This window comes from Megachile rotundata, chromosome 12 (assembly GCF_050947335.1).
Source record: "Megachile rotundata isolate GNS110a chromosome 12, iyMegRotu1, whole genome shotgun sequence".
NCBI lineage: Eukaryota > Metazoa > Arthropoda > Insecta > Hymenoptera > Megachilidae > Megachile > Megachile rotundata.
The window spans coordinates 2,252,800-2,266,162 of NC_134994.1; the positions used below are offsets into that span (position 1 = coordinate 2,252,800).

The 13,363-nt window shown below is 35.7% G+C and overlaps 1 protein-coding gene across 7 annotated transcripts in view; it reads right to left on the bottom strand.

The window, feature by feature from the left end:
* Positions 1 to 13,363, bottom strand: part of Sk2 (Sphingosine kinase 2) — a 295,374-nt gene that overhangs the window by 53,784 nt on the left and 228,227 nt on the right. Inside the window, exons 1-2 of one of the 7 annotated variants that reach the window (XM_076538000.1) lie at positions 4,740 to 5,426; positions 2,840 to 4,184 (exon numbers count right to left, since the gene is read on the bottom strand). The exons of 4 other annotated variants lie outside the window; for them this stretch is intronic. In XM_076538000.1, the coding sequence (XP_076394115.1) occupies positions 2,840 to 4,184; positions 4,740 to 4,958 (1,564 nt within the window). In that variant the 5' untranslated portion in view covers positions 4,959 to 5,426. Of the gene's footprint in view, positions 1 to 2,839; positions 4,185 to 4,739; positions 5,747 to 13,363 lie in introns of those variants that run through there. 2 more of the 7 variants (XM_076538004.1, XM_076538002.1) reach the window with 2 other exon arrangements.

Consider the following 13,363-nt stretch of genomic DNA (forward strand, 5'->3'; position numbering starts at 1 on the left):
ACATCGCTCAATAGAACATAACGTTGCCTTATCGCAGCGGACCTTTAAACTTAATTTTCTCGAAAACTATGCTGCAAATAAAACAATTCAATTTTACATTTTTCTTTTCTTTTTCCGTTAGGAAGTACGCTGAGTCCGTTCTTACATATTATTTGGTCGACTCTGTATTTGTATTAGTAGTCTAATTGTAAGTATAGTTTCACTATAATAACTTTTACTATTATGGTATTGTTACACTTTTCTTTTATATATATATATATATATAGTTTATTGAGAATAATACAATGGTAATTATAATTAATCAGGTATAGATGTACGGATAACACGCGTCTCGATTTGTCGGTGGCTGCGTCACGACTGTTCGCGGAAGGCTCCCGCCGGGCCTCTCGGTTTCCGAATTTGCGCGACAGGCGCGCGCGAATTTTAATTGTAACAACTCGGCCCTTCCTGACATTTGAGGCGCCCTCGCCGATAGTACAATTATCGTTTAGCAGTTGGCTCATAATCTAATTTACACGTTTTGAACCTAACATTAACATATAGATATATACCTTTTCTTACATTCTATTACCAATTGGCTTAATTCTATCGACTGCCACTATAGCTTTATATAGCCTACTGCTCTGTTGTTCCCCTTCGATGTCTTGTACGAGATACCTGTCATTACCTATCGATTTAACAATCTCATATGGTCCCTTATATTTGATTTCTAGTTTTCTGCTTTGACCTGTGCTCGGTGCATCGTGTCGAATCATAACTAAATCTCCAATTTTATACAATATAGGTTTCTTACGCCGTGCATCATAATATTGTTTTTGTTTCTCGCGATTTTTCGCTAACAAATTAGAAACTGGTTCTCTTTCATCAGGCGCATCTAAGCTCTCATTCAATTCAATAATTTCGCGTTCTAATGGATTTGAACGAACACCTATCCCCTTTTTATGAAATACAATCTCATATGGAGTACGCTTGGTAACGTGATGTATAGTGTTATTTATCGACCATTGTGTTTGTGCAACATAACTATCCCAATCACTGCCTTCTTCGTTACATACAGTAGACATACAACTTAAAATTAGCCTATTTAATCTTTCAATTTGCCCATTGGCTCGCGGCGTTGCGGTGGCGGTTTTAACATGTTCGATATGGTATTTTGCACACAGTGTTTCGAAATCATTCGCTGTAAACGCCGTTCCCCTATCTGTGATAATGCGTTTCGGTTTTCCGTAGTGAGATATGAATTCATGAACGAAAATAATTGCTTCTTCACTACTAGTGTTCGCTACTGCTTTTAACATACAATATTTACTAAATCCGCAAATTGCCGCGATTATATACATATTGCCGTGCGCCGTTTTTACGAATGGGCCTATATGGTCAATGTGGATAACCGAAAACGAAGAATCTCCTTTCTCTAATGGGTACAAAAATCCCGGTTGCTTTCCTCCTTGGTTTTTATAATACAAACAGTTTATGCATCTATTTATATATTCCGTAACAAATTCTCGCATTCGAGGAAAGTAGTACGCTTCTTTTATCGCTCCTAACGTTTTGTCTATTCCTACGTGATTTAAGTTTTTGTGTGTTTCCGCTACAATCTCGTATCGCAACTTTTCTGGTACGTATAAGCGCCAATAACCCTTCTTAACTCGGTATACTCGCGCGTCTCGCATTGAAAACTTTTCGAAGGTATTTTGATCTCCTTGTTCCAATTTATCACGAATTCCCATTATTTCCTTATCCGCCCGCTGCATTGCTGCCACCCAGTCTGTTGAGATATGTATACCCAAAACTGGTAAACCTATTAAATCAGTTTCCTTTGGATTTTCGACCGGATTTCGACTAAGCGCATCTGCTATCTGATTATTTTCGCCGCGGTGATACTCAATTGTATAATTATATTCGCTTAACCTTATAAACCATCTACCTACTCTTGGAGACATGTATTTTTTTGATGCTAACAGTTTCAGGCTGTTACAATCCGTCCTAATAGTAAAATGAATGCCTAAAAGGTATACGCGAAACCGTTCAAGCGTGGTCACAATCGCCAACGCTTCTAATTCATAGGAGTGGTAATTAGTCTCTTCCCTTGTTGTTTTCCTACTAAAATATGATACCGGATGTAAACATTTCTCTCCATCTTCCTGCAATAACACGCCCCCTACGCCATCAGCGCACGCATCCGTATGCACTTCAGTGCGAGCCTCTGGATTATACATTTTAAGAATTGGAGAATTACATAATCGTGCCTTTAGTTCGCGTATTGTATTTTCTTGCGGTTTTCCCCAGCTAAACTTAGCATCCTTTTTCAATAGTTCAGTAAGAGGCTTGGCGATCATAGCAAAATGTCTCACAAACCTTCTAAAATAGCTTGCCAGTCCAATAAAACTTCTGACACCCCTAACATCACAAGGAATCGGATACTGTAATACCGCTTGTAACTTTCTTTTTCCTGGTGAGATACCCTCTTTGCTAATTTCAAAACCCAAATATTCAATTTTATTCATTAAGAAGTAACATTTATCTAAGCGCAAGGTTAAATTGGCTTGACGTAGAGCCCTCAGCATTACTATCAACTTTCTTATACCTTCCTGGATAGTTCGCGATGATATAATAATATCGTCCAAATATGCCATTGCAGTCGCATAATCTAACTTATTAATTAGGGTGTTTATTAAACGCTGGAATACCGCCGGTGCATTGCACAATCCAAATGGCATTCGTTTGAATTGATAATGCCCGTCCACGGTACTGAACGCGGTATACTTTTTGGAGTCCTCCACCATCGGTACTTGATAATATCCACTACTAAGATCCAGAGTTGTAAAATAACTCATACCTTGCAAACCATCCAAATTATCATCAATATGGGGAATCGGATGTAATTGTTTAATTGTCTGACGATTCAATGCCCGGTAGTCAACACACATCCTCACATCGCCAGTCTTCTTTCGCACCAACAGTACAGGACTTGAGAACGGGGAATCACTGTCCTCTATGATGTCCGCTTGTTTCAGTTCCGCAACGATGTCGTTTATTTGCCGTCGCTCGTACTGCGACACCCTATATGGACGATGGGCTATAGGAGTTGCGTCCATCAGTGAAATCTTCATCTCCGCCATATTTGTATGACCGACCTGCCGGATATTTCTTGCAATTAGATCCTTGAAATCATTCAATATACTCACGACGTGCTCGGCTTCTTCTTTGGGTAAATCCGTGTTGACTTCATCCAATTTTATGGGTTCCACGTTCACCTCTCTGTCCGCTGGTTCGTGGCCTTCTTCTACCACTTCTCCACGTGAAAGTGCCGTCCTTTCCTTTATGTGTAGATCGGCTCCCGAAATATTTAATACGGGAATCAGAGACCTTCCCTCCGAATCTGTTGATATTATGCACCTCGGTATTAGCTGTCCATCATTTCTCACGCCTCCTTCAATGCAAATGTCTTGATTGTTGATCTCCGTATGCGCCGCAATACATCCCAAATAATTATTTGGAATAATCATCTCTTCGGTACTCCACAATGGAGTTTTACTTCTCTCCGACTCGACACCTTCGATCGGACGATTAACCTTTTTAATAATCAGTTCATTTGGCCTACTAATTATTTCTATGTCCTCTTGTTCTGTAAACGGGTGACCTACGATCAGTGGAATTACTTGGCATTTCTTCGGTACCACGTGGATTTGGGCTCTCGCTTCTACGCCATCGATTGTAATTCTTGCCGTCATCATCCCGACTGGGGTAACCGTTCCGTCACCATAGCCTGTAAGCTGACCAAAGCTGCCTTCTAGATAAGTTAAACCAGCCTCTTGGGCAACATCTTCGCGTAGAGCGACACAGGAGCTACCCAAATCGACATAACACCTCATGTGATTACCATTAATATATGCATCTTTAAAATATTTAGCGTGATTCTGACCTGGTTGTATATGCAAAACGCTACCTTTCGCTACCGGCGTTTGTTCTTTGCTTACATGCTGCTTAGCAGAAACTGCAGCCGACTTGCAATATTTGGCATAATGTCCAACTTCATCACATCGGAAACAGCGATTTCCCTTCGGTTTGTCGCACTGTTTCGCAGTATGCCCTTCTCTCTTACAATTGAAACACGTTGTCTTCACCGGTGTGTCGGTATTGTTAGGTCGCCTCCTTTCACCTTTAAGGTGTGTCACGTGATCCTGCAACAAATGTGTGGCACCCTTTAAGGTTGGTAACAATTTACTCGGTTTGTCATATTGGTGCAACGGTCCCAAATAATCACGAAAACGAAGATTATTCAATCCATGGACTATCCATTCAATCGACTCAGCGTCAGTCATCCCCGCTTGGTTGCACTTTGCAAGCTTCTCATAATAATATTCAGTAATATTCTAATTTGGTTTTCTAGTATAATTTTGCGCGTCTAATCGTTTCTTTACACAACTTTCGTCTCGTGGAAACGCTTCTCTTAACAATTCCTTCCATTGATCCCATGTGCGCGTCGTACCGCTTCGCACAGGTAAGCTATCCCTCCATTTTTGGGCAACCCCGGTTAATTTTGATAATGCATAATGACGTTTCGCTACATCATTCCACTCATACAGCGACGCATACTCTTCAATTTTGTCAATCCATGCGTCTATATCTATCGTGGAATTTACGGGATCAAAGGTAGGTAAAAGTTCGTGTATACCTTTCAATTTACGCGCTTCATCGTCAATATTCATATTGATAGTTCTATGTATAATACTCACAGCGGTAATGTGACTTTCGTTACTTGTATTTATTGTTTCGTCCTCAAACGTGCTGTCTCTCTCGCTGAAACCGCTCGTATCCTCGCTCTCAGACGCTTGTTTATTTTCTTCACCGTCCTGACCTTCTGGTTCCTTCTCTCTTTGTCTTTCCTTTCTGTTTCGCTTTTCTTCTAGCTGTTCGAAAACCGTATCTTCCGTTGCTTTGCTCCTGGTATTCATACGTACAATGGCGAAATGTAACCGACAATTTCTATTCACTTTTGCAATTAGTCACTCCTCTCGCAACTAATTGCCGCACTTGTGCTCTATCGACACACGAGTCGCAATCTCCATCAAACACAGCCTTCCTTCGCCGACACTATCGCGTTCACGGGACCACGTTTTTGCAACAACGACTTTATCACTCTTTTCACCTTTTAGTTTAAAACACGGGAGTTTCTAGTAATCCCACTTCTGATTCTGTTACACTTTTCTTTTATATATATATATATATATAGTTTATTGAGAATAATACAATGGTAATTATAATTAATCAGGTATAGATGTACGGATAACACGCGTCTCGATTTGTCGGTGGCTGCGTCACGACTGTTCGCGGAAGGCTCCCGCCGGGCCTCTCGGTTTCCGAATTTGCGCGACAGGCGCGCGCGAATTTTAATTGTAACAGTATTTAAACCGGATTTCATTTCACTTATGCAATGAATATTTATGCAAGCTATAGCATCGCTTTTAAGGGATCATAATCTTTGACTTAATTTCTTCCTAACTTTTTAAATAATTGATCCTAAATACAGTAGAGGTAGAAATACAATAACTTTCACACGCGATGTCACTCGGTAGGAAGTTTCACGCGACTGTTCACAGTAAACGATGTACAATCCCATAACTATGCAGTATTGTCTCGTGTTTGTGCACCAGGAAATTTTAAATAAATATCAACGTGCACTGTGTAGAAATACTTTAATTTAAACTAAAACAAATAGCGTAAACTACAACTAAGTCTAAAATGAATTAGCAAATATCAATTGTTCGAGATTTACAGGAGTACGCCTGTATACAATACTGAGTTGCAAGTTCGTGATATGATTACCAAAGTTCTTAAAAAATTCTGAAATATTCTGCCCTATCTTCCGAAAAACAGTCCTTTTATTAACTTATTGGAGGACTGTCGATGGGGGTGATTGGGTGATTTCTTATGTTCCTGTTCAGCAAAAGGGCGGTCATCTTTTCCGCGATTCGTTAGAAAATCCACGCCTTCAAAGTCCTGGTAAGCCTCAGGTACAGTACAAGTGACGCGGCTGGACAGTTTCAAAACATTTAACCCTGAAGTCGAGCACTCCATGACCCATCCTGATTGAGTGCAGATGGCAAAATTTATGGCCCACTAAAACCATTTAGTTTTTAAAACGATGTTTTTCCTAAGCCAACAAATTATTCCTAGCTAAACAATAAGTCCTTGTCCTCTGTTGCGCGTGTGAATTTATAATGTTCACAATTTACAAGCTTTCTAAATTACAAGTCCAAACACTCGAGTGCCACTAAGTGTGAAAGTGACCAGTGGTTTATAAAGATTTATAATACTAGTGCAAATTTCGTAATAAAAGATTTTTGTCTAATGCATGAAATACCTATATAGCAGAATTAGCCAATTAACTCATAACAGTTTTATTATGATTAAATTTATCAGCCACATATAGGAGATGATTAACCGTGACCAAATAATTGCAGTCATAAAAATCAGAATTTCGATTTATTATCTGTTGAGGATAATAATGATAAGTATCTCATTCGCTGGAATACAGTATGTGAGAATTTCATTATGACTTTATGATAGCGCCGTGACAGACGACTATTTTTGAGGACACATATATGTATGTATGTCCCGCATTGCCGATATTTACCTCTTTTTACCCAATGTTTTTAGAATTTTAACTTCCTCCTTGTTCTCTATCACAAATTCCAGTTATGAATTCGGTATTTCTAAAGGAAAATTTCAACGTTCGAACGTAAGGATATTTTTTATCTATCGGACCTTCACACCCAGAGGAAAAAATCCTGGTTTGCTGATCTTGTAGATCCTCACCTACGCCTCCGTTTTATCCCACCGTCAAGAAACGGTTAAGGATGCAGGACAGGGTGGTCACGATCAGCAAAGAGCATTCTAATAGAGAAATTAACGCCACCAAACCACATTCCTTTAGGAACTTTCGACGTTTTCGTAAATATCCGATCGCGACATTCAATCGTCGCTCAACATTCAGTCGTCATTCAATCGCCAACGAGACTTCATTTAATGGTCATTCTGTGTTTTTTTATATCGTTCAATATCTTTTTCGTCCTCACAGTAGTTGTCCAACGTACGATAACAATTACAGTTAAAATCAACTGTGCTGTCTTTTTGAGGTAGTTATTTATCAGTTAATTCTGAAGAATAACGTGTCATGTAGCATCGTGAATTCAGGATTTATGATCCTGGAAGTGTTTAAAAATTTATTCTTCGCGGTGAATCGCGACGTAATCGCAACATCGCACGCAACAGTAACGATGAGAAACAAGAATTTTCGCTATCAGATGACGAACCTCGTTTTCCAACAGCATGTCCTACTAGATACATAAAGAATAAAAAGGTGTCTTAAAAATGAATTAATGAATTCTTGTGAAACCAATTTTCCAGCAACCCATCGAATAGATTGAAGATATACAAAATGGTACTACAACAGTTTTTTGATGATTTGAAGCTGAGGAAAAATAAACTTCTGAAAGATGAAAATTTTAAAAAATAAGGTTGCAGAAATTTGAAATTACAGTCGAAGTTAATTTAGTTACATAAACGTGAAATTGAAAAGTAAAACGTTGAAGCTTTAAGCATTTTCGTCTAACAACAGGAGGGATAATAGGCAGTTGCAACAGAAAATTATGCCTATTTTACAGAAATGTCGATTTTATAATGTATACCTGTATCTTAAAATATTTTTGAATATCGAGATACAAAATTGATTAGAAATTAATTAGAATTTCTAATCTAATTTTAGAAATTAGAATAACAAATGGTTTTTATTTTCAACATGATAATATAAACTTTAGGAGGCATTAATGAAATTATCAATTAATCGATTAGATTTAAATTCTATAAAAAATCGATGACTATTACTGAAAAATATAATATATATAGCCAATAAATGAAAATAATCTCTGCGAAATAATTAAATTATCCAAGAAAAGAATTTTAGCAATATAATACAATAGTATGAAGATTTCGTAAAATCAGTGTAACATGTTTGTTGGCATACCGAAGTAATTGAAAATTTGATTAGCTACTGTTCTATTTTTGTCAAATCGTATCAAGTATGTTCACAATATTTCGTTATATTTAACACTAAAACTACCAACCAGTCAAAATGACTGGTTTCAGATTTCTCATTTTATATTATAAAATTTTATTGTCGTGATTTTATGGAAACGTCTGTCATATTTTGTTGAGGTAAAAACTAGTTTTATAAGTTACTTGATGCTTTAGTATTTATTTATTTCCCTTTTCATTTTATTTTTCATTCTTCGATAATCGAGCACTTAACATCGGTAGTTCTAGTGTTAATATTCATAGGTCTAAATAGTTAATACGAGTATTTCCAATCGGGTAAGTAAATAAGTTTTTAATAACATTTATGACAGATTCATATGAAAATCAAGCGTCACCTATACAGGGTGTTCGGCTACTGGTGGGCATAATTTTAGGGGGTGGTAGCTGGAGTGATTCTGAACAACTTTTTCCTTTACCAAAATGCTGATTAAAGCTTAGTTTTTGAATTATTAATGAAAAACACTGACCAATGACAGCGCGTATAGACCGGTCGCGCGACAGCGTGAGCGACAGCTTCGAATATGATGGCTGATCGTCGTCGTGAACAAATGTATCGATACTGTCGGTATAACGTCGGTATAACAGGAAGCTATTGGGTAAAAGTTAAATCGAGTAATGAATTAATAAGTTAAGAATAATATTAAATTCTTCGTAATTCGTGAATAAGAAATAAATCAATTAGTTGTTGTTTACAACAACCAGACGAAGTATATTGTATTTATTTTATGCCTTCAAAAAAGAAAAAGAATAAATTCACGAAAATTAATTTTGTCATCTATTCTAATGAAGCAAACGAATAAGTACCGTGTCTATGAAATGAGATCGAACTGGAATAGAATATCTAATGCAGTACCTCATTGAAGTGAAATAAATCTATTGCTGCGTACGTTTAATTTTAAAAATACAGAAGTAACTTAAATAACACTTACTCATTGATTCATGGAAAAACTAACTTCGATAAAAAATATTTGTGTCACCGGGTAGAACCAACCGATCAGAGCATCAACAGCTGATATCCTGGCAGGGTCAATGAACTCTCAATTTATTTCACTGTCTTTTTCTAACAATTGCACAACATAAGCACGATCGGTAAACGGACCGAATGAAAACGCGTGAACGATTATTCATAGATATGTATGTTTAACGATACACTATTCTCACTATAAGATATCCGAATTGAGGAATCGAAATTATATTATATTTTATTAGAAGACATTGTTAGACTGGCTACAGAACGCGATTTTGTTCTCGATCGCGAGGCATACGTCGCGAACGGTTGCCATGCAACGATGATCTGTTGAACGACTCCGGCGTCGATCGACAGTCATCGTTTATTGTCGAAAGAAACGTGTCGAAATAAAATGTATCGTTGTTTTTAATAGAAAATTCCATTTTCTTGCTTTCAAGATAGTATAGTTTAAATTATTTATGAATATTCGTTCACGTGTTTTCATTCGTCCTATTTACGTGTCGGACTCACAGTGAAAATTAGTGCAAATTAGAGAAAAATGAGAGAGAAAAGTTATAATGCGAACTAATAATGAAAGATGAAAGTGATAGGTGACAATGAAGTTTCTTGAGAGTTTTTTGACAGTTTCTGCATGGTGATTGATTTATACTAACAGTAAGGACCGGTGGATCGTACTGGTGACAGAGACGCATTTTTATTGTGATTATTTGCGGTTTAATGGGTGAGCTACATTTAAATTTGTTAATTATTCAATTCACATTTTTATTTGTTGAATAGAAAAGTTATTCAATTTTTTAAAAAAGAGAATTTGTTCTTTTTCATCATTACAATATCTAACGAAAATAATTCTCCATATTTTATCTATTATTTCTTTGGAATAACGAATAAACGTATTGAATAAATTCGATTTATTTTGATTACGTGAGTAGAGACTAATTTTGTTATTTCTTATTCATGAATGAATGACAATTCAACAATAATCCAGATTTTTTTATTCATTATTCAATGTAACTTTCATCTAACAGCTTTCTATTATACCGATTTTATACCGACGTTATATCGACGTTATACCGACAGTATCGATACATTTGTTCACGACGACGATCAGCCGTCATATTCGAAGCTGTCGCTCACGCTGTCGCGCGACCGGTCTATACGCGCTCTCATTGGTCAGTGTTTTTCATTAATAATTTAAAAACTAAGCTTTAACCAGCATTTTGGTAAAGGAAAAAGTTGTTCAGAATCACTCCAGCTACCACCCCCTAAAATTATGCCCACCAGTAGCCGAACACCCTGTATATGGATAACGTGGCTGTATAAAATTTTAAAATGATTATATTTGTACGCGAAAAAGATACAAAATATTAAATAAGGGACATTCCACGCCAAATCGATCACTTTTGGAAGTCACCATCTCCGATTTTGTTCTAATCGAAGGCTTGGATTATTTTAAAATATTTTTTTTAACTTTGTCAATTTGTTATAAAATGTCGGAAAATTTAAACAAATTCTTTTTTTGCGTTTTTCTCAATGAGGGGCGTAAAGGGTTAAAATTTATAAAAAATATGGTTATATTCTTTGAAGCTTCCCCTTTAAAATGAGCCCTTCAGAACGATGGAGCCTCAAAAATTGATGCCTCTACAAGCTGGAATAGGACGTGGGGTATCCCGGTTTCAGGTAGGTGAGTCGTGTGCTCCGCTATTATGATCGGTTTTTTTTATACCGCCGGTCTCAAAACAGTACGACAAGACTTCGTATACGACCCTATTTTCGCCAAAATGGGCAAAAATTGCAAACTTTGAAGGCTTGCCATTCATTAACGAATTCGAAACCGGCCAAATGATGACTTAAACAACTCCGAATTTTACGTGGACTACAAGATATTTCGATTAGAATAAAATCGGAGATGGTGACTTCCAAAAGTGATCGATTTGGCGTGGAATGACCCATAATTAAAATACTATATAGATTATAGCTCAGCTTTTTCCAAAACATTGCCAAATACTTTTTTCTGGTATTATGGCTGGTTGAATAGTTCTTGTCCAAGCAACGGTTTGTTTCCTTACTGTTTTCTATCAAATAAGTATTTAGTTCATAACAGAGCAATTTAATGCTACTATAGCATTTTTGTGAAACTTCACAATACTGCATTTGATTGAAAGCTTATTGATAGAGGTGGTACATATTCAGAAACGCTGATATTTCATTCTCTGTATACTCATTTTCTAGACAATATCTGGATTCCTTCGGATAAACGTTTAGAAATATTTACTTCTTCGAATTCAAAATTTTTGCAAGCTGGAATATCGGGATGTGAGAATTTGGTAATTTGGGATTCGGGAATTTGGATATGTATTTGAATGTGATAATTTGGGAATTTTCGAATTTGGGGATGTATTAATTTGAAAATTTGAGATTTCAAAAATGTAGTGAGTTGGAAATTTTCGGATTTGGAAATATGATAAGTTGAGAATTTTGAAATATTGGGATTTGTGGAATGTGAGGGATTGGAAATGTGTGGACTTGAAAATGTGAAATTTAGGAATGTGGGAAATTCGAAAAGTACGAACTTGGAAATGTTGAAATTTAGGAATGAACGGATTTAGAAAGAATTTTATAATATGGAGCTCTGGAAAATTGGACATTTGATAGTATGCTGATTTGATAATATGAAGGTTTTATAATCTAAGGACTTGACAATATGAAAGTTTGAGCGTTTAGAAAGTTTAAAATTTGAGAATTTTTATATGCAAAAATTTAGAAATATGGAAATTTGGAAATCTCGGAATTTGGGAATATGAGAGTTGACCTCCATAACCGAAGAAAACCCATGTTGCACTCGAGTGTATAGTCGAGTCTCGGTATATGGCCCTGAACGAGGTTGCAGGAGCAGAAAAAATTGTGCAATTGGCCACATAAACGGAAGTGCTTCTACCGCTTAATTGTCAAAGCCTTGCCATCATCAATTCGGGCTACTAACCAAACACGTCTATACGTGCACACATTATCTCAACATCCAACGAAGAATTTGCGAATTTGTCGATTAGAAAGAAAAAACGGCAACGGCTTTTGATGTTGCGATGGTCTCCATGGACATTGTCCGCTATAGCGGAAATCTGTGTGGTGCACTCGCTCAATCAATAACATAAAGTGTGGTAAATATAGCAAAAGTCTGTACACACTGTATTTCAACCAAGGAAAGATCGCGATGGTTCACTATTAACAATGTTATATCCAAATGTTAGATTTAGTTCATATTAATTCGCAGCATGATACCCATGAAGGCTTGCTATATCAAAATTCAAATACATGAGAGAGTGATTAAGTTTTCATGAGATGGAAAATTTTTTCATGAAAGCGCTATTGTATTATTCATAGAAATATTAATTGTTATCAATGCAATTAAGCAATAGAGTGCTGAACATATACATATATAATTTATTTATCTTCATATAACTCTACTGTAAGAAGCAAAACAAAAATGAAGTAACAGTGATATCACAAAGAGTACATGCAGTTTTTTTTCAAAGAGTCTAGTCGAATAAGGTATTGAAAATGCTAAAATAGTTAAAAATGGAAGAAAAAAAGAAGAAAAATTTCACACAGAAAGATGTTTGTACAGCAGTAAAAACTTTTAAAATTTATTACAAGTTAAAAACTTTAAAAATTTTGTTTATGCATTGCCAGTGAAAAGTGTCATGTGCTAAAATTAATTTAAGAAATAAAAATCCAATAAAATTGATTAAATGAATTTCCTATAAATAAAATACTTTCATTCCAGAAATATTACAATCTCGATTTTTTTATTAAACGATAAAAATAATTCAATTAATACGTATTTAATATTTGGGAGGGTAATAATTTATGACTAGGATATGAATATTGTTTAATTATTTGATTACAAAAATCTTCTTAGATTTTAACTAATGTAATGCTAGTTCTTTTACAAATTTAGATTCTTATTATTTTATCTAAAAGTAGATATTTTATCAATTAAGATAAATGTATTTAGTTATAATTTTACATATTTTAAATATAAAGAAATTGTAATAATTTTAACTGTTTCCTTAACCATTTGACCATAAGAACATTTATCTTAACTATCAATTATTTTCTATACTATATTAAGTATTACTTTATACAGTTATAATGAAGCAACTACGTGTAAGATGTTTTGATTCTTTACGAATACTTGTATTTGTACTTCACTGATAAACAGAATCTTATCTGATGAGGAAGTATACGAGTAATGAGAAATTCATATACTAACAAGGAAAGGCACGCAAGTGCCCC